Source organism: Jaculus jaculus, chromosome 7 (genome assembly GCF_020740685.1).
Source record: "Jaculus jaculus isolate mJacJac1 chromosome 7, mJacJac1.mat.Y.cur, whole genome shotgun sequence".
In the NCBI taxonomy this organism is placed as follows: Eukaryota; Metazoa; Chordata; class Mammalia; order Rodentia; family Dipodidae; genus Jaculus; species Jaculus jaculus.
In genome coordinates this window covers 35,670,284-35,690,925 of record NC_059108.1, presented here as the reverse complement: position 1 = coordinate 35,690,925, position 20,642 = coordinate 35,670,284, and the positions used below count along the sequence as shown (strand labels likewise).

Sequence of the window (20,642 nt, the reverse complement as noted above, 5' to 3'; positions counted from 1 at the left end):
CAAAGCCTGACTGCCTGGATTTGATTCTCCAGTACTCACAAAAAGCCAGGTGCACAAAGTGGTACATATGTCTAGAGTTCATTTGCAAGAGGCCCTGGTGTACTCCTATGGACTCCTCTCTCAGCAAATGGGTACATACACATATTTTTTAAAACTATAGGGTACAAAAGCCTATAAAACAGTGTTGGTTTCTTAGCCATGGACTGCCTGTGTTTGAAAGTGAGCTATAAGAAGCTTGAGGCTTTTCCACGACGGTTTGAAAGCTGCCTCCTTAGAAATTTTCTAACTCTGTCTATAAAAGTTTTTTCTCTTTCTCCCCTGTGCCCACCTTGTTTCTCCAAGGTGTATCAATTTTCCTTGTTTGTTTTGCTTTTATTATATTTGGTTTTTTCAAGATGTGTCTTTTGTGCTTTTGTACCAAGTGGCACATGTGTCTGATGTTGGCAAGAGACCCTGGCGTATGTCTGTCTGTCCGTCCCTCTCTCTCTCTCCTTGCAAATAAATAAATAAATTTGGTTTTCTCTTTGTATTTATATATTTATTTATTTATTTTTGTTTTTCAAGGTAAGGTCTTGCTGTAGTCCCAGCTGACCTAGAACTCATTCTGCAGCCCCAGGCTGGCCTTGAACTCACAGCGATCCCCCTGCTTCAGCCTCCCGAGTGCTGAGACTAAAGGCATAGTCGCAGCATTTGGAAGGCTGAGGTAGGAGGCTCACCATGCATTCGAAGTCAGCCTGGGGCTACAGTGTGAGGTCCAGGTCAGCCTAGACTAGATAGAGTGAGACCCTGCCTCATACCAACAACCAAAAAAAAAGTAACTTTCTGGACTGGGGAAGAAGCTCAGTTAGAGGTTGCAGGGAACCTGTAGATCCCACCCCCAGCTTGGTGTCCTGTGCGCGCGCGCTTGGCTGAGAGTGATGCTGAAGCGGGAGGCGTCCTCTCTCTGGCGACCACGTTTTCGACCCTAGGAAGCCCAGTCCAGGTTTGCAGACGAAAGGTCCATTTCTGCCAAGTGACCTCATTAGGACCTGTGCGTGGAGGGGCTCGACATGTGCGCAGTCCAAAGTGCATCTTCGCGAGACAGTCCCGGAGGGCGAGTGGGACTGGAAGGAACAGGGGCGCAGAGCTCCAGGGGTCCGTGGAAAAGCTGGCCTGCTGCAAGAGGACCTGGACCCGCCGAGCTGGAGCTGGACGTGGAGTGCCGCGGGGCCCGGGCGGCGGCTGCCGGGCAGCGCCTCCTGCAGCCCGAGGCCCTGGCGAGCAGCGAGCGGAGAGGCCGGGCGGGGAGCGCGCTGCGCTGGTTCACCACCGTGGTCCTTTGTGCCGCCTTCCTGGGCATGGTGAGAGCTGGGCTCCAACTGGCGTCCTGCAGGGAGCCTGCCCCCCCTAGTAGGAGTCCTGCTTGCGCCACCTGCACATTCTGTGACCCTGTGCACACTTTTTAAGCTAGGACCCAGTTGATTGTCTATAAAATGGGGACAATTCTAATCACGGAAGGTTATTGTCAAGGCAAAGTTGATTGTCCTGTTAATGTTAATGTTTTCCAACGGCAGCAAACCTTGGTTAGGTCTTCTCGTGTGAATGAAGAAGACCCCCAAGAGGGGTTGTCCAGTCATTGCCCCCTGCCCTCCAATTGTTATAGAGAAAAATGCACCCATTTCCCCTCTGTCTCCTCTGTCTGTCTGCCTGCTTGCAAATAAAATTTAAAAAATAAATAAATAAAAAGGGGAGGCTGGAGAGATGGCTTAGTGATCAAAGCGCTTGCTTGTGAAGACAAAGGACACAGGTTCGAGTCCCCAGTCCCCAAGTAAGCCAGATGCACAAGGGGTGCATGTATCCAGAGTTCGTTTGCAGTGGCTAGAGGCCCTTGCACACCCATTCTCCTTCTGTCCTTCCCCCCCACTCTCTCTCTGCTTGCAAATAATTTTTTTTTAATTTAAAAGAAAAATGTTTTTCTGGGATTTTCTCTACCTTGTGGACTGGTCAAGTTCAGCCAAACATCTAATTCTGGAGCTGGGAAATAGAGCCCAATAGAAAAGAGACTTTTCCAAATTACAGAGCTAGTTGTCTGGAGAAGCCAGAAGCAGGACTCACATTCTGCCCTAATCCTATTCAAACCAGACCTTAGACCCTATAATGTTTTCCTTGGAGCAAAGTGCAAGGCTAGAAGTGCTTTTCACCAATCCCTTGGGCTACTAGCAATCCAGTATTTGTGGAATAATTGTGATCCCGGGGAACTGGAGGGTGTTTGAGGAGAGTCACTTCTGGACAATATCTCAAAGGCTGTACTGAAATTGCAAGTTCTCTGATGGGTGGGGGCTGAGGGCATCTAAAAGAGAGATCTCTGCAGACGCCTGGTGGGTCTCACGTGGGGCCAGCGTAAGGCCTTTGAAGGCATGAAGTACTTTGGCCAGATCCAATGCTCTGCCTCTCTCCTTGACCTAGGAGCACCTCAGCTCACCTGGGCTACTCCTTCCTGGGTGAGGGGCACACTTGGAGCAATTAGAGCAATGAGAATAGGTTGTTCTTAAAATGTAAATGATTTAGAAACTTTTTTTGTCCTTAAGGATTCCAAGAAATTTCCTATGAAAGTCAACTATTAACCTCTAGGTCTTATAACACCTATTACAAAGAAAAAGTTAGACTTGTTGATGTTAGAAATTTCTTTGCACAAAAAGTTCATCCACTGCTCAGCAAAGGCTCAGAAAACTCCACCTGGAACATGGGAGGCAGAGCAGGAAAGTCACACACAGACACAGACACAGCTCGCTCGCCTCCTGTGCACGTTTCTGGGCAGTTGGCAGTTTGTGATGGAAGGAACACTTGGCTACTCAGCGACTTGTTCTAAGAATGTTCTCTCAGGTAACAGTTTGTTGATGTATTAAGGTAGGTTACAGTGCCCCATACACAGATACAATTTTAAGTGAGTCTCTCCTTTTTTTTTTTTAGGTTTTTCAAGGTAGGGTCTCACTCTGGCGCAGGCTGACCTGGAATTAACTATGTATTCTCAGGGTGGCCTCAAACTCACAGTGATCCTCCTACCTCTGCCTCCCGAGTGCTGGGATTTAAAGGCATGCGCCACCACGCCGGCAATTCTCTCCATTTTAAGAGAATGGCTGAAACCCTGAACAACAATGGCACTTTCTCTTTTTTAAAATACTTTTTTTGTTCATTTTCATCTATTTATTTGAGAGTGACAGAGAAAGAGGCAGATAGAGAGAGAATGGGCGTGCCATGGCCTCCAGCCACTGCAAATGAACTCCAGATGCATGCGCCCCCTTGTGCATCTGGCTAACGTGGGTCCTGGAGAATCGAGCCTCGAACCGGGGTACTTAGGCTTCACAGGCAAGTGCTTAACCGCTAAGCCATCTCTCCAGCCCACAATAGCACTTTCTATTGCTGTATTTTGGCCAACTTGGTCCAGTGATAGAGTTCACAATTTATAGCAGCTTACTTGAGAGTTCTTTAGGCTGTCTTCATGTTTGTGTTAACTGTCTGAAGCAGGAGAGGGGAATGCTAGGAACATAAGATTATATATTATTTTAGCCCTAAGTAGCCACCGTGTAGATACTGTCCTTGTCTGAGGTATCTCTGGGAATGCATTATCTGGCCCTAAGTGTGCACATTTATTTACTGTGCTTGTCCAAGATGCCTTTTGGAAAGTACGTCATGGTGGCAGCCCACTTGGTCCCTTTGGTTGGTGGTGTTGATGGACGTCTGAACGCCCTCCTGTCAGCAGTGAGAGCAGACCAGTTCCCCAAGCAGAGTCTCCCCCTCTCCTAACCTCTTCTCCGCATGTCACCACGATTTCCTGTCTCTCCCTCCTGCCTCAAATAGTGCCAAGACACTTAACGAGTGTCTCCATGGACCAAGCAACTCAAAGCTCACACAACAGAGATCACCAGTGTTCCAACAGGACTTGTCACTGTCTTTGTTGAGGATGTTACGGTGACTAAGATCAGTAGTTGGCTGAAAAATTTTATGATTTAAAGAGGTATCATTTTTTTAATTTTTTTTTTTTTTTGGATTTTAGAGGTAGGGTCTCACTTTAGCTCAGGCTGACCTGGAATTCACTCTGTAGTCTCAGGGTGGCCTCGAACTCACGGTGATCCTCCTACCTATGCCTCCTGAGTGCTGGGATTAAAGGCATGCACCACCACACCTGGCTTGAGGTATCGAGTTTTGTAGTTAGCCTGGAAACCAAGCCATCCAAACCTAGACAGCCAATACATATAAAAATTCAAAAGTCTTGGAATAACAGCCAGGCTTGCCAGCCACCATTTACGTGCCTGCAGCCCCGTTGCCAGCTGGTTCCGTACACATACCAGGTATTGCCTTCCCCTGAGAAGTTTCCTTGACATACTCAGTGACAGTGTTGTGAGGAACAGCAGTCAACAGCAATTGTGTATGTGTAATGTGTGTGATGTGTATGTGTGCAATGTGTGCGCATGTGGTGTGTGTCTGCGTGTGTGTGTGTGTGTGTGTGTGTGTGTGCTGGGATTGAGCAGGTGTCATTCCTACTGAGCTGCAGGCCAGTCTCTCAATTGCCTTTTTCATTTCTGTTTATGTGGTGAAATCAGAGCTGAGATAGGCACAGAATTTTTCTTTTCTTTCTTTCTTTTTTTTTTTTTTTTAAAGAGTGTCTCACTCTAGCTCAGGCTGTTCTCGAATTCATTATGTACTTTCAGGCTGGCCTTGAATTCACAGCGATCCTCCTACCTCTGCCTCCTGAGTGCTGGGATTAAAAACATGTGCCACCATGCCTGGCAGCATTTGGCTTTTTTTAGAACCGCTCACAAGTCCCTGGTATGGGCACAGAGGAGACCTCAAGTGAAATTTTGTTCCAGTAAGCTTTTGTAGAACGTGAATGTTCTCACGCGCCTTTCAGAGTGGCTTCACATTATTGAACCCTTGGAAGATCCAACAGGCTATAAGATCCCAAATTTCCTCCAACTTACAGGCTGGCATTAAAATTTTATACAACGAGAGCTGGGGAGATTGTCTAGTGGTTAAAGCACTTGTCTGTGAAGCCTAAGGACCCAGGTTTGCTTCCCTAGTATCCATGTAAGCCAGATGCACAAGGTGGTACATGCACCTGGAGTTCATTTGCAGTGGCTACTAGCCCTGGTGTGCCCATTCTCTCTCTCATAAACAAACAAATAAAGAAAGAAAATCTTTAAAAAATTCCATAAAACTGGAACCATGGGTGTGCTGGTGCACTCCTTTAATCCCAGCACTTGGGGGGCAGACGTAGGAAGGTCACCATGAGTTCAAGGCCACTCTGACACTACAGAGTGAATTCAAGGTCAGCCTGGGCTAGAGTCAGACCCTATCTCAAAATAAATAAATAAAACCTGGAACTACAGTACTGTTGGAAAGTGAATACCCAGAACCCTACTAGGAACTTTCTTCAGTAGCAATTCACTTTAGATATCGGCCCTGTTGATATCCTATTAGGGTGCAGGCATAGTAGTTTTCAGAAAGCAATTCAGAAGACAGGAGTGAGCCTTCAGGAAGCTGATAAAGACCCCTGGAGTGGAAGAACTGGCTACTAATGGTGTGTGAGCAAACATCACTTACCATAACTAAACAAAATCCACTAGGAAGCTAATTTTTTGGGCTATATATTATATAGCACGCTATAAAGGTGCATAATTTCATTTGGTGAAAATGGACTTTACCTGATTTAATGTGACACCATGCAAGTGTTTACTTTTACCCTCAGAAGTAACCCCCAGGGCTTATGAACAGTGCCTGAGAGCACAATATACCTTTAGTAGGCATCACACAGACAGGTGTTCTGTGTTTCATAGTGGTTAGCCCATGAAGTACGGGGTCGTGCCCGGTGAGTGTGCAGCAAGCGGCAGTGAACCCTAGAACATCCAGGACAATCTTCACTCTGGGGGAGTTTCAGGTTGACTCACTGAGGATTGGGAGGAGCTTTGCAACAGTGGAATTGTTTCTTGATTTTTTCAAAAATTTTATTTATTTATTTATTTGAGAGCGACAGACACAGAGAGAAAGACAGATAGAGGGAGAGAGAGAGAGAATGGGCGCGCCAGGGCTTCCAGCCTCTGCAAATGAACTCCAGACGCGTGCGCCCCCTTGTGCATCTGGCTAACGTGGGACCTGGGGAACCGAGCCTTGAACCGGGGCCCTTAGGCTTCACAGGCAAGCGCTTAACCACTAAGCCATCTCTCCAGCCCTTGATTTTTTTTTTTTTTTTTGTCTTTCGTAGTAGTCCTTCCTCTGTTTTGTTGTCTCATTTCTTTTGTCCTCTTTCATCCTCTATGTCAAAACGTTGGTGGGCTCTGAACGGTGTGGGTCTTGTTGGGGTGTTGGTAATCACTGTGGGGTCATGAGTGCGCCAGTGAGTAATTGTTGGAGATTTCTCCAAAAAAATGCCCCATAAGGAATTGCATTTTCTTTTTCTTTTCTTTCTTTCTTCTTTTGTTTGTTTGTTTGCTTGCTTGCTTTTCGAGGCAGGGTCTCACTCTAGCTCAGGCTGGAATTCACTATGTAGTCTCAGGGTGGCTTTGAATTCACTGTGATCCTCCTACCTCTGCCTCCTGAGTGCTGGGTTTAAAGGCGTGCGCCACCACACCCAGCTGGAAACTACATTTTCTAAAGATTGTAGCTACTGCTATAGCTCCATCCTTTCTTCATGGACGACTTGTGCACACCAAGCAAACATGCGCTGGAGGTGGCCGGTGAGTGAAGTCCACCTGGAAGGGTTCCAGTCACCCAGGAGTTGCTAGAGAACCACCTGGGTTTTATTATTTTGTAAAAGTGATGGGTTTGGCAGACCAAACATTAGCCATAAGCCATTTTGTGTCACAAAAATATTCTTAATCATAATTTGAATCATTTCATCTGTACCATGATGTGCTTTAAGAATGCAGCGTTTTTAATGCTGCAAGATTTAGCAAGGACCAGGCAGGCATCCAAGCTCTCCAGGAGACCATGCTTAGCGATGGTTTGCATTCTCTTAAATGCCAGTGTTGTTTCTCTACTTCAGGAGCCTGATATGCTATACTAAATAGGTTTTGATAGGTAATTGGACTTGGAGTTCATTCCAGTTGCATAGCTTAAGAATTTCCCTGGATAACTTAGCATGAAAATCTGCAAATCATTTCCTCAGTAGTTAATTAATTCTTGTGCTTGATGTTGGGTTAAACATCAGCTTAATGCTCATGAGCCATTTGGTTCTTCATTAGAGGTCAAGAACACCTCCTCAGCCCAATGGAGCAGTCTTAAAGTCATCAGGTCCCTGTGCTTTCCATGAATGTCCTTGAACACCAATCTAATGCTGGCTCAGAAAAGGGCCAGATTAGACAATTAGCAGCCTGTGAGTGACAAGAAGTAAGATGGCACAAGATGGTTACAGATCTAGAGAGAGTTCACTGCCATGTCCATGCAGTAGACAAGAGAAGTTGGTCATGTCTGCTCCATGCAAGTCCTGTGAGATGATACCTTGCTATGTTGCCTGTGCTGGCCTCTCAGTGGTCCTCCTGCCTGGGCCTACTGATTACCTAGGACTTCAGACAGGACCACTGTGTCAGAATCTTGCATACAACACTGAAAGGTAACAGCTAGAATTATGATTAGTGGCATCCCCTCAGAACTGTTATATTTCTGTGAGTTTTATATAATTTCTGCAACATATTAATGACACATCCATACAAGAGACATATCCTTTGAGATATTCCAATGGTCTATTTGGAAAAAAAAATCCCAAAAGTAATTCAAGGTCTAGAAAAAGGGTTATTTAATTTGATTTAGAGAAGTTCATCAAGAAATCATGGAGGGGGGCCTGGGGAGATTGCTCAGTGGTTAGAGACGCTTGCTTGTTTGCAAAGCCTGAAGGCTTGGGTTCAATTTTGCAGCACTTATGCACCAGTTGCAAAAAATGACACTTGTACCTGGTGTTAGTGTGCAGCAGCAAGGAACCCAAATAAATGTGTTTTTAAATAGTAAAGATTGAAAACATTGATAAGATAAAATCATAGGTCCTAGCAAACAATAGTCTCTAGCTAATAAAAGTGCTATTAACACTTCAAAGGCAAATATAGAAAATTACATTATGTTTTGTTTTGCTTTGAGACAAGTTCTTACCCTGAAGCCCTGGGCTGCTTTGGAACACACAGACCTGCAGCCGTAGCCTCCCCAACACTGTGATGAAAGGTGTGCACACTGCATGGCTTTAAGTGATCAAAAAGCTAATGAGGACATCACAGAGCACAGGGAATTCTCTCGGTAAAATTTGGGGTCTTTGTTTCCTAAGGCAATTGCCTCTAATGCAAAGAAAAAACTTTCACAATACCCTGTTGAGCTAGCCATATTCCAAGAAAATCTTGTTTTAACAGAGAACTAAACTCAGTTTTGCAGAGTCCTTTTGATGTTAATGCTCAGTTTTTAGAAAAATTTCCAAGCAATTCTCTTTCAATCTTGGCAAGCATGGTCACACACGAAGTTCATTTCACGACAATCATCTGTAACAGTGTGTGTGTGTGTGTGTGTGTGTGTGTGTGTGTGTGTGTGTGTCACGGCTCACGTGTGAAGGTCAGAGGACCACCTCCCGCAGTTGGTCCTAGCCTTCCACCTTATTTGAGACTGAACCTGTTTTGTTTGCTGCTGTAAACGCCAGACTAGCTGGCCCACGAAATGTGAGGTTCTCCTGCCTCTGCCTTCCATTGCTGTAAGGCATTGGCATCACAGACATGCCCACTACTTGTGGCAGGCTTTACATGGGTTCTGGGGATTTGAAGTCAAATCATCAGGCTTGTGCAACAAGCACTTTTAACTACTGAGCCGTCTCTTCAGCCCCAAATCCCTTTTGTTGAGACAGACTCTTATACCCCAGGCTGACTTCGAACTTGCTATGTAGTCGAGAATGACTTTGAACTTTTGATCTCTGCTACAAGTGTGTGCAATCCTCCTGGGTTTTATGCAGTTCTAGGGATCGAACCCGGGGCTACATGCATGCTAGGTAAGTACTCTACCGATTACACTGCATACCCAGCCCCAACAACAATGTTTGTATTTTGTCCTGTGTTTTTTCTCTTTTCATCTTAGAACAATGAGTCACTCTACTTTCGGATGATAGTGATTACCTTTACTTCACAGTAAAATAATGCCTCTTCACATCCCAGAGGTTTTCCTTACCAAAAAGCACATTTTATCTTCCTTATACAGTTACACATAGGGATTTCCCTTTTTTTTATTCCCCCTTTTCTTATTCCTAGCAAGTTTAGTTGCATGTAATAATTAAAACTGACCTTCACTGACTTCAATTTCTAGAGACCACTAGGAAGCAAGCTACTGGGAGTGTTAAGAAAGTATAGACTGGTAAACCTATGAATCCGAACAGCTATTTTTTTTTTAATATTTTTTGTTCATTTTTTATTTTTTTTATTTTTATTTATTTATTTGAGAGCGACAGACACAGAGAGAAAGACAGATAGAGGGAGAGAGAGAGAATGGGCGCGCCAGGGCTTCCAGCCTCTGCAAACGAACTCCAGACGCGTGCGCCCCTTGTGCATCTGGCTAACGTGGGACCTGGGGAACCGAGCCTCGAACCGGGGTCCTTAGGCTTCACAGGCAAGCGCTTAACCGCTAAGCCATCTCTCCAGCCCCGAACAGCTATTTTGTAAATAGCTTATTGAATGCACTGCAAAAAGTCAGTGGGCTGGGTAGCAACTAGTACTGCCTACTAATCATAACTTCTAGAAGCATGCACTCTCTCACACACTATAACTTGTCAATGCAGCATGCTTGCTAACAGTTTCAAATACCTTAAGTTTTTCCAGAAAAAAAAAAAAAAACTTTAGAGGAGGCAAAATATCATTTCTATCCTCTTGTCTATTTTTTTTAATATCCCTAAGAATAAATGACTGGCTGTACAGAGTTACCTCATTCCCAACTTGAATTCCAATAATAATCATTTAATTCTCATTTTAAGGAGAGTATTGTGTTCTTTGAGCTAGGATTTTTTTTTTTTTTTTGAGACAGGATTTTATGTAACCCAGTTAGCCTTGAACTGACTATGTGTTTGAGGATGACTTTGAACTTCTAATCTTGCCTTCAGCTCCTAAGTGCTGATATTACAGGCCTATGCCACCCCACCTGGCTTATGCAAGAACTTTTTTTTAAATTTTGCTTTTATTTATTTGAGAGAGAGGAGGAGGAAGAGAGAGAAAGAATGGGTGTGCCAGGGCATCCAGCCACTGCAAATGAACTCCAGATGCATGCACAGCCTTGTGCATCTGGCTTTATGTGGATCCTGGGGGATTGAACTGTGGTCCTTTGACTTTGCAGGCAAGTGCCTTAACCGCTGAGCCATTTCTCCAGCCCAAATATTTTATTTTACTTTTATTTTTACTTATTTATTTGAGAGAAAGAGAGAGAGAGAGGGAAGGGCACACCAGGGCCTCCAGCCACTGCAGACGAACTCCAGATGCGTGCGTCACCTTGTGCATCTGGTATAGGTGGGTCCTGGGGAATTGAACCTGGGTCCTTCAGCTTTGCAGTCAAGCATCTAAAGAGCTAAGCCACTCTCCAGCCCTCTTACTGACTTTTAACATAGAGTGGCCCTTTAAGGAATTATTTGAAAAGGAAACAAAGCAACAAGCCATGAGAACTAGAGGAGTTTTGGAAAGGAGAGCGTTTTGAGAAGAAGGGAAACAACAGAAGTCCAAGGCTCCAGTAATATTAGTATTGTTGTGGTGTGTGTGTGTGTGTGTGTGTGTGTGTGTGTGTGTGTGTATTATGTGCCTGTGACACAGCACATGCGTGAAGGTCTGAGGGTAATTTCTAAGTGTCACTCTTTATCTCCCACCTGGAGGCAGGGTCTGTCAGGTACACTGTTTGTCCAGCCTGTGGCGCAAGCTTCCAGGGGCTTCTGCATGTGGCCCCCCTTCTTGCCTAAGCACACGGTGATTGCAAGTGCTAACATCCTGCATCCCACCTTATGTGGGATTTGGGAGTTCAAACTCAAGCACGCACACGTTCAGAGCAAGCTTTTCCCTACAAAACCATCTCCCCAGACCTTGTTGTGCATTTTTTTCCTTACTATGGGGTTTGAAGTAATTCTCTGTTTTGTAATCCACTTCCCACTTTTTAAATAGTGGATGTAAATTAAGCATACCATCTTGATATCAAGTAAAGCTTTTGGCTTTTTAAATTTTCAGGGCACAAGTGCTGCCATCCTGGGACCCACATTTCAAGATCTGGCGAGAAATGTGAACCGAAACATCAGCAGTCTTTCCGAAATATTTGTGGGTCGTGCTTTAGGGTACCTATGTGGCTCTGTGATTGGTGGAGTTCTTTTTGACTGTATGAATCACTTTTTACTTTTGGGTAAGTAAATAGTGAGTTTTGCTTCTGTATTCTGTCAGTAAATTTACAATATGCAAACTGAATTGCAATATGCAGTTTGCAATATGAATTGCAGAAGCTGGCAAAATGGTTGATGACTAAAGAGCAGGATGTTTCGCAGTCCTCTGTGTCTGTTGGGTGTCCATGGTTGCTAGCCTTCTTTGAAGTTACAGCAAACATGTGCTGGGCCCTCTGGGACTGGATTAGCCAGGGAATGTGTGCAGGCCTCCACCAGTCCTTCTCGCCTTCACTGTAACGTGAGCTGTACTCCAGAGTCACAACTGGTTGTCCAAAACCATGTACTCAGGCAAGGCAAGGGAGGGCTCCCAGCTACAGTGGTCAGCATGAGATTTTGGAACTGGAATTGAATGGGGTGGCGAGAGAGCTGAGGTAGGCTGCATGTCTGTTCCTAATGCCCCTTGTCAGTGATGAACCCCCACTGTTCTGCCGTACCCCAGAAGTGGATGGAAGGCCCCTGGTCAGTGATGAGCCCCCACTGTTCTGCTGTACCCCTGAAGTAGATGGAATGCCCCTGGTCAATGATGAGCCCCCACTGTTCTGCCGCACCCCGGAAGTGGATGGAAGGCCCCTGGTCAGTGATGAGCCCCCACTGCTCTGCCATTCCCCAGAAGGAGATGGAATGTCTTTCATCATTCTGTGTTTGGAATAAATAGACATGTTTAAAGAAAATGTAGGTAGATATGACAAAACACCTTTGCATCCAAGGGGAATGATGTATCAATAAATCATCCCTCTTATTTCCTGTGTATGAGTTAAAAGAAAAATTGTGACATAATAAGTACTGTTTTATTTGCTAAGGATACAACTTTGCACAGGCTACACAAGCGTCTGTCCCCTGTCCCCTGGTCTAGAGCTCAAGTTAAAGTGTGTGTCTTGAAAAGGTAGGCGTGGTGGTGCACGCCTCTGATCCCAGCGCTCGGGAAGCAGAGGTGGGGGAAGTGTGTCTTGTATTTTTCTCACTGCTCCCCAAACTAATTGATCTAAAGTTTTATTCTAAACTATCACACACATATATATATATATATATATATATATATATATATATATATATATATATCTCCACACACACATATATATTCCCATATTTTTGTCTTTTTAATTTGTTACCTCATTTTTTTTTAAATTTTTATTTATTTATTTATTTGAGAGCGACAGACACAGAGAGAAAGACTGATAGAGGGAGAGAGAATGGGCGCGCCAGGGCTTCCAGCCTCTGCAAACGAACTCCAGACGCGTGTGCCCCCTTTTGCATCTGGCTAACGTGGGACCTGGGGAACCAAGCCTCGAACCGGGGTCCTTAGGCTTCATAGGCAAGCGCTTAACCGCTAAGCCATGTCTCCAGCCCTGTTACCTCATATTTAAAGTCTCTTTTTGTTCTTAAATGTGAGACATTTAATAATTTGTTTTGTTTTGCTTTATCAAGGCAGGGTTTTACTCTAGCCCAGGCTGAGCTAGAACTCACTCTGTACTCCCAAGCTGGCCTCAAACTCACGAGATCCCCCTACCTCTGCCTCCCTGGTGCTGGCAGTAAAGGTGTATGCCGTTGCATCTAGCCCATTTAATAATTTTGTCTTCTCTGTTTTCATACACAAGTTTTCTCAATGGTATGATTTATAGTTTGCTTTCTAGCAGTGATATAATTGTGTTCGTTTTATAGTAATTTAAATTTTATAAGCCATGAAGATCATACAAGATTTAAGGAACATGACCACTTTTAGAAGGCGCAGCCCTCCCTTTATATGATTACCCACTTTTTATTTAATCTTATTTTACATTTTTGGAAGTTGTCTTCTTAGTGTTTGTTTTTCATGGCAGGGTCTCGCTGTAGCTCAGGCTGACCTGACATTCACTCTGTAGCCCCAGGGTGACCTTGAACTCATGGCAGCCCTCTTACCTCAGCCTCCTGGGTGCTGTGGTTAAAGGCGTGCGCCACCACACCCCACTCAGTTTTGGAAGTTTTTATGATGCTGACTGTTCCCATGACTCATGAATACTGCTTTGATAGCTTTATATTAAACTTGTCTTCTCAGGAATGTCCCTGTCAGCCACGACAGCTGGTCTTTACCTCATTCCTTTCTGCAAGACAGCGGTGGTCCTGGTCATCGTGATGTCTGCCATCAGTGTCTCATTTGGCATTCTGGATACAGGTCTGTGAGCCCTTCGTACCATAGGTGGGACCGGGACAGTGCTAGGAGATGTAGGACAAGAGGAGCCGCACACTTGAAATGCAGGGAGTTCCCGAGTTGGTCATGGCGACATTAGAGAGTTTTTCTCTGTGAAAGGTGGTCGTTGTTATCAGTCTGAAGGTCGGCTGGGAAGGTGTGGTGGCAAAAGCCTTTAATCCCAGCACCCGGGAGGCTAAAGGAATAGGGGGATTCCCAAGAGTTCCAGGCCAGCCTGGGTTAGAGCAATAGATATTCTGCCTTGAAAAAAACAACAGTAACAACAACAACAAAAAAGGATGAATTTGAGGCTATCCTAAAGTAGATTGAAACAAAGGGACAAATGTGCAAAGTGTGTCCAGAGTTTGTTTGTGGTGCGCCCACAACCCTCATTCCTTCTTTGTCTCTCTGCTTGCAAATAATTAGATAAACAAGTGCTGAAGGTGTCTGGCGTTCATTTGCAGTGACAACAGACCCTGGTGAACGACACCCCCCCCACACACACACATACATGCACACCCCAAAGAAATAAGTAAATGGAATAAATAAAATGAGATGCGTTAAAAAAAAAAACCCAAAGGTCAAACAAAAACAAAGAAACTGCAGGGTGTGGTGGTGCATGTCTTTAATCCCAGCATTTGGGAGGCAGAGGTATGAGGGTCGCCGTTAGTTCGAGGTCCCCCCTGAGATCACATACCCTAACTCAAAAAATTCACACACACACACAAAAAAAGTACAAGAAAGAAAAGAGGGAAGAACTCACATTTTCAATACTTTTATTAGGGGGCAGGGTTTTGAGGTAGGGTCTCACTCTAGCCCAGGCTGACCTGGAATTCACTATGTAGTCTCAGAGTGGCCTCGAACTCACAGCGATCCTCCTTTGCTAATGTGTCTGGCCCCGATAGTGGCTTTGTAGGAGTATGAGACGATAGTGCTCTGGTGGTTTAGAGTTTCTTCATTACAGAGGTGACACAGGTGTATCTCTGATAATTTAGCATGGTCATGCCATATGATACAGATTTGTCTCCCAAGTGGTGGGATTAAAGGCATGCACCACCATGCCTGACTTCAATACATTTATTTTTCTTATTTATCTGATTTTTTTTTTTTAAAGTAGGGCCTCACTCTAGCTGAGGCTGACCTGAAACTCACTCTGTAGTCTCAGGCTGGCCTCAAACTCATGATGATCCTCCTACCTTTGTCTTCTAAGTGCTGAGATTAAAGGTGTGTGCCACCATACCTGGCCTATTTACCTAATTAAAAATATTTATTTTTTTGTTTATTAGCAAAATAGAGAGAGAGAATGGGCACGTCAGGGCCTCTAGCCACTGCAAATGAACTCCAGATGCTTGCACCACCATGCGCACCTGGCTTACACGGGTACTGGGGAATCGAATCTGAGTCCTTAGGCTTTGCTCCCAGTGAGAAAAGCAACTTGGGGCTGGAGAGATGGCTTAGTGGTTAAGGCGCTTGCCTGCAAGCAAGCATCTTTAGCTGCTAAACCATCTCTGCATCCTTCAGGCTTGGTTTGCTTTGTCAAACTTCAGGGTAAAATTAAATGCCTATCTGAAAATATTCAGCAGAAAAAGAGGTAGCCGCAGACTTTCTGATTTGGGCTTCTCATTTTGTTAGACACTGACAGTGTAAGGACAGATTTTAAATACATGTATTGTCAGCCGCAGTGGGCACACCACTCTCCCGGAGTATTTAGGGTCCTGCATGGATGTTTTACATATAAATAAATTTCTACTCTTCCAAGTATGGAAAGGTTTGGTAATTTGGCCGTTATCTGAGGATAACATTTTCTGTAACTAGGTATATAATAGGTACATAAACCTCTCCGGTGTGGTGTTAGTGAGATCTTACAAAAGCCCTTTGCTAATGTGTCTGGCCCTGATAGTGGCTTTGTAGGAGTATGAGACGATAGTGCTCTGGAGGAGGCGGTTTAGAGTTTCTTCATTACAGAGGTGATGCAGGTGTGTCTCTGATACCTTAGCATGGCCATGCCATATGATACAGATTTGGTGCTTCTTTTGTGGGTTGTTTGTTCTGAATTTTTGAAGTTACGTGACTGTGTTTAATTTGAATCATTCTCCCATCTTTCACTGGTAGGTGGGAACGTCCTCATCTTGGCTCTTTGGGGAGACAGAGGAGCCCCACACATGCAGGCCTTGCACTTCAGTTTTGCCTTGGGTGCCTTTCTGGCTCCCCTGCTGGCTAAGTTGGCGTGGGGTACCACGGCGCCTGCAGGAAACCACACGGAGCCCGGCTGGCACCCTGGAGCCCTGAACTCATCCTCAGAAGCCCACGCTCGCTCTCTGTTTGGAGTTCCCGACGACATGAACTTAGTGTGGGCCTATGCTTCCATCGGCACCTACATTTTAGTAGTTTCTGTCTTTCTGGTTGCTCCGTTTTTTAAGAAAAACTCAAGGCAGACAAAATCTACATCAACCGCTCCCGGGTCTCGAAGAGCTAAATACCATAAAACCCTTCTCTGCCTCCTTTTTGTCTTCTTCTTCTTTTACGTCGGGGCTGAGGTGACATATGGCTCTTACATATTCTCCTTTGCCACCACCCACGTTGGCATGGAAGAAAGCCAAGCGGCCGGGTTGAACTCTGTCTTCTGGGGCACCTTTGCCGCCTGCAGGGGCCTGGCCATCTTCTTTGCCAGATATTTACAGCCTGGAACCATGATTGTGCTGAGCAACGTTGGGAGTCTGGTCTCGTGTTTATTTCTGGTGCTTTTTGACAAGAGCCCGCTTTGTCTCTGGATGGCATCTGCAGTGTATGGAGCCTCGATGGCCACTACCTTTCCCAGCGGGGTTTCCTGGATGGAGCAGTACACGACCCTGAATGGGAAGTCTACAGCATTCATTTTAGTTGGTGCCGCCCTGGGACTAATGGCTATTCCTGCACTATCTGGAATTCTTCAAGGCCAATACCCAAGCTTGCCCTTAGTTCTGTACACATGCTTGGGGTCAACAGTATTCACGACCGTTTTATTTCCTGTGATGTATAAATTTGCCATCTTTCCCTTGGATCATAAGCACGAAGGAAACATCAATTGTGAGGGTCAGGAAATGTCCTCTAGTTCTGGGCCTCGAGGAAGAAAATGAAGGGAGGATGCCAAAAATAAATAAGTAAATAAAGGAATAAAGGGAAAGAAGAAAGAGTAAATACCGGCAACTTTTGCTTTGTAGCTCTGACCCGTGTAGTGATTCCCTGTGAAGTACTGGGACCAAAAGGCCTAACACAGGGAGGATGGGTAATGACTGACTTCACTGAATGATCGCACTTCTAAAGCGGCCAGTCACAGCACAGAATTAGATTTCCAACAGATTTGGCGATCAAAGTGTCTAGGTCCTAGCGCCAACAGTAAAATATTTTGAAGTACTCTGTAAGTCCCACAGTCTTGCTCCTGTCCTCATGTTTGGCAGATGGTAGGTAATATTTTATAGTCTCCGTCTTTCAGAGAGGGCACAGGAGCTTTTTTTGGTTGGTTTTATGTCCTGTTTATTTACTTTCTTTTTTTTAAAATTATTTATTTATTTGTTTGAGAGCGACACACACAGAGAGAAAGACAGATAGAGGGAGAGAGAGAGAATGGGCGCGCCAGGGCTTCTAGCCTCTGCAAACGAACTCCAGATGTGTGCGCCCCCTTGTGCATCTGGCTAATGTGGGACCTGGGGAACCGAGCCTCGAACCGGGGTCCTTAGGCTTCACAGGCAAGCGCTTAACCTCTAAGCCATCTCTCCAGCCCTTGTTTATTTACTTTCTGAGAACAAAGTTTTGCTGTGTAGCTCAGGCTGAACCAAAACTCACCATGTAGATCAGGCTGACCTCAAACCCAGTCTTGTGGATGTTGGCACATTTGCTTTTGAGAAGCTGAGGGATATTCTAGCACAGGTAACCCACAGAGGAGAGGCTTGGATTTGCTGAGCAAATGATCAGATCTGCACGTGTTGCCAGACAAGCTGGAGAGTACATTCTCCTGAGAGATCGTCCTTGAAAAAAGGACGTGTGTTTGTTCATGCCTACCTTATTTGTAAATTAGACCAGACGATGATAATAATTCATTTGATTGCTTTTTCAAACATATATATGTATTTTTAGAGAGAGGGAGAGAGAGAGAATTGGCACACCAAGGCCTCAGACACTGCAGTGGAACACCATATGCTTGTGCCACCTAGTGGGCATGTGCAACTTTGCCCTTGCCTCACCTTTATGCATCTGGCTTACATAGGATCTGGAGAGAGATGGAACATGGGTCCTTAGGCTACACAGCCAAGTGCCTTAGTCACTAAGCCATCTCTCCAGCCCTGCTTTTTCTTTCTTTCTCCCTTCCTTCCTTCCTTCCTTCCTTCCTTCCTTCCTTCCTTCCAACCTTCCTTCCTTTTTTTGTTTTGTTTTTCAAGGTAGGTTCTCACTCTAGCTCAGGCTGACCTGGAATTCACTATGAAGTTTCAGAGTGGCCTCAAACTCAGGATGATCCTCCTATCTCTGCCTCCTGAGTGCTGGGATTAAAGGCATGCGCCAACAGACCTGGCTTTCTTTTTAGTTTTTATTCTTTATCAATGCACATACTTAGTTTGCTTAACCTTTCCCCTCCCTTCCTGTACTTCATCTCCCTGTCCTGCCCCTCCCCCAATTATTTTTCTAAAATTGAACACATAGCAATGTTCAGTAGGCCTACCTTCAAGACACTATTCTCTGCCCTCAGATCTACTATGAGGCCCTTAACACAGCCCTTGTTGATGACCTCTGATACTAGAAATGAAAATGAGGGGATGTTCAAATTTAAAATCTGTAAGTTTTATAGTTCCCATAAGAAATCTCCTAGCTATATCTTCCAGTGAATTGTTAGACAGGAAGGTCCCTGATGTCCCCATAACATGACAGGCCATTTGCCAAGGCTCTTGGTTTCCCACTAGGAATAGATGATAAGACCCTGTTGTTGAAGATTCCACATGCTGGGGCTCCACAAGGTCACTGAGAAATCAAACTGGAGCTAAGCTGAAAGGCCCCTCCCTATAGGCCAGCTGACAGAAAGCTGGGGGAAAAAAAACCTATGCTGCATGCAGCCCTATGGGAGAGAGAAGTCATCAGCAGTGAAAACAGTGGACACTGCAAGCCTTAAGTTTGGCGAGCCAGGTCAAATAACTGAACGGGTGCATGTAGCACTTTTTAAATTTTTTCAGTGTGGGGAGTTAAACGAAGAGCCTTATGCATGGCAGGCAAGTACTTTCCCACTGAGCTACAGTCCAGGCCCCAACACAGCACCTTTCTTGACAGCTGCCCTTTCATCTTACACACTTCCCACTTCCTAGGTTAATGCTAGCAACTTCCCAACGTTGGGGAGGGGGAGGGAGGACAGGGGCACACGCTGACAGTAAAGCCTGACATCTTTATGCTATCCTCTTCCCTGAGCTGGGCCTGGAAAGTTCCATGTCACTTTACCACCCTCCCACGAGCCCAAGGCAGTAGCAGTCATCTGGCTGCTGTCTCCAGCGACGACTCTAAAGGTTAGAAGATGACGCTTAGGGAGAGGTGTGCTAATAAGAACATGGCATAAATTTACAAAGCCATACTGGAAAATTGGCTTGGATTCCACGGACCAAATCATAAACGCTGTTCTGTGGCTATGACAGACAGTGCAGAAAACCAACTCCTAAACAGAAGGGCTTCCTTGGGCGCCTATGTGTGGAGATGGCAAAACTACTCACCTATGTTCAGGATGTGAAGAGAATGCAGAGGTCAAGGGTCCTAGTTAAAGAACACGGATGTGCCCAGGGACCTAAAGGCTTCCTACCAAGCCCCACCTCTTAAGACTGCACTACTTCTAAAGGCTCAGCACACTTGCTATTGGGACATTCCAGACTGAGACACTATGGTATTCTGCTCCTGTCTCAAAAAAAAAAAAAAAAAAAATGCTATCCAGTCGTACCCAAGAGTTTTCAGTGTCTTAAGTGTTACCATTTTGCTCAAAAGTTGAAGCCCAGTAGGCCCCAGCTCTTAAAGCTCTTACCTCTGGGGACCAAACTTTTGTTTTTAAATTTAATTCAATAAATGTGTGTGCGTGTGTATGCAGGGTCTCTTGTGGCTTCAAATGAATGCCTGTCTGATTTTATATGGATGGTTGGGGGATTGGACCTGGGTGAGCAGGTTTTGCAATCAAACTCATTTAACTGCTGAGCATCAACTCAGTCCATGGGGGGAAAAATACTTTTAACACACAAGCCTTTGTGAGTCATTCAAGATACAAGCTTATGATATTCCCTGTGGCTCCCAAAAGAACATGTCCATCTTGCCTCCTTTGACACTGCCCATGTTCTCAAAATGCACTCAGCCTATCTCCAAGGGTCCCTAATGCACTCATTATTCCATTTTCCAGTATTGTCCAAAATCTTGGCTGAAATTCATGACTGTACTTTAAAAAAATAAAAATAAAAAAGCATTGATGAACAACTTAGAGCTATAATACTTGGCTAACATGTGCAATGCCCTAGGATCAATCCCTAAATGCACACACACATACACACACACACACACACACACACACACACTTATAAAGAAAGTGATACAGTTCCTTGATACAACTGTGGGACATCCAAAGGGTAAACTCTCTACAAAAGAAAAAGGAGTGGGCCAGAGAGATGGCTTAGTGGTTAAGGCACTTGCTTGCAAAGCCAAAGGACCCACGTTCAATTCCACAGGATCTACATAAGCCAGATGCACAAAGTGGCATGTATGTCTGAAGTTTGTTTGCAGAGGCTGAAGGACCTGGTGCCCCCATTCTCTCTGTCTCTCCCCCTCTCCCTCTCTCTCAAATAAATAAATTAAAATTAAAATATTGTTTAAAAGAAAAGAAAAGGGAGGGATAAGGGACTAAAAAGGAGGAATCAGACCCAAGTGAGCCCTAAGAGGAAGAAGCCAAGTATATTCATTCTACCTCTTAATGCCTAGGATCCAGGGACAGGGACGGAAGTGGGCTCGCATGACTTGGGCAGCCATACTGCTACACTGTTGGGCTGACTCTGCTCATTGTGGGTGGCTTCCTTGGCAGGTATTTCGTGTTCCTTTGTC

At 45.0% G+C, this 20,642-nt stretch overlaps 1 protein-coding gene across 1 annotated transcript; it reads left to right on the top strand.

Moving 5' to 3' along the window:
• Nucleotides 1-940: 940 nt before the first annotated feature.
• On the top strand, nt 941-17,130 carry LOC101614210 (sodium-dependent glucose transporter 1C-like). Its single transcript, XM_004660677.2, has 4 exons — nt 941-1,340; nt 11,190-11,358; nt 13,428-13,544; nt 15,672-17,130. The coding sequence occupies exons 1-4, from the start codon at nt 1,050-1,052 to the stop codon at nt 16,673-16,675; spliced, it is 1,581 nt and encodes a 526-aa protein (XP_004660734.2). The 5' UTR covers nt 941-1,049; the 3' UTR covers nt 16,676-17,130.
• The last annotated feature ends 3,512 nt before the right edge of the window (nt 17,131-20,642 follow it).

Coding starts and splice junctions, on each gene's coding strand:
- LOC101614210 (XM_004660677.2), top strand. CDS start 1,050: ATGTGCGCAGTCCAAAGTGCATCTTCGCGAGACAGTCCCGGAGGGCGA. Junction 11,359..13,427: donor GAATCACTTTTTACTTTTGG/GTAAGTAAATAG, acceptor TTGTCTTCTCAG/GAATGTCCCTGTCAGCCACG. Junction 13,545..15,671: donor ATTTGGCATTCTGGATACAG/GTCTGTGAGCCC, acceptor TTTCACTGGTAG/GTGGGAACGTCCTCATCTTG.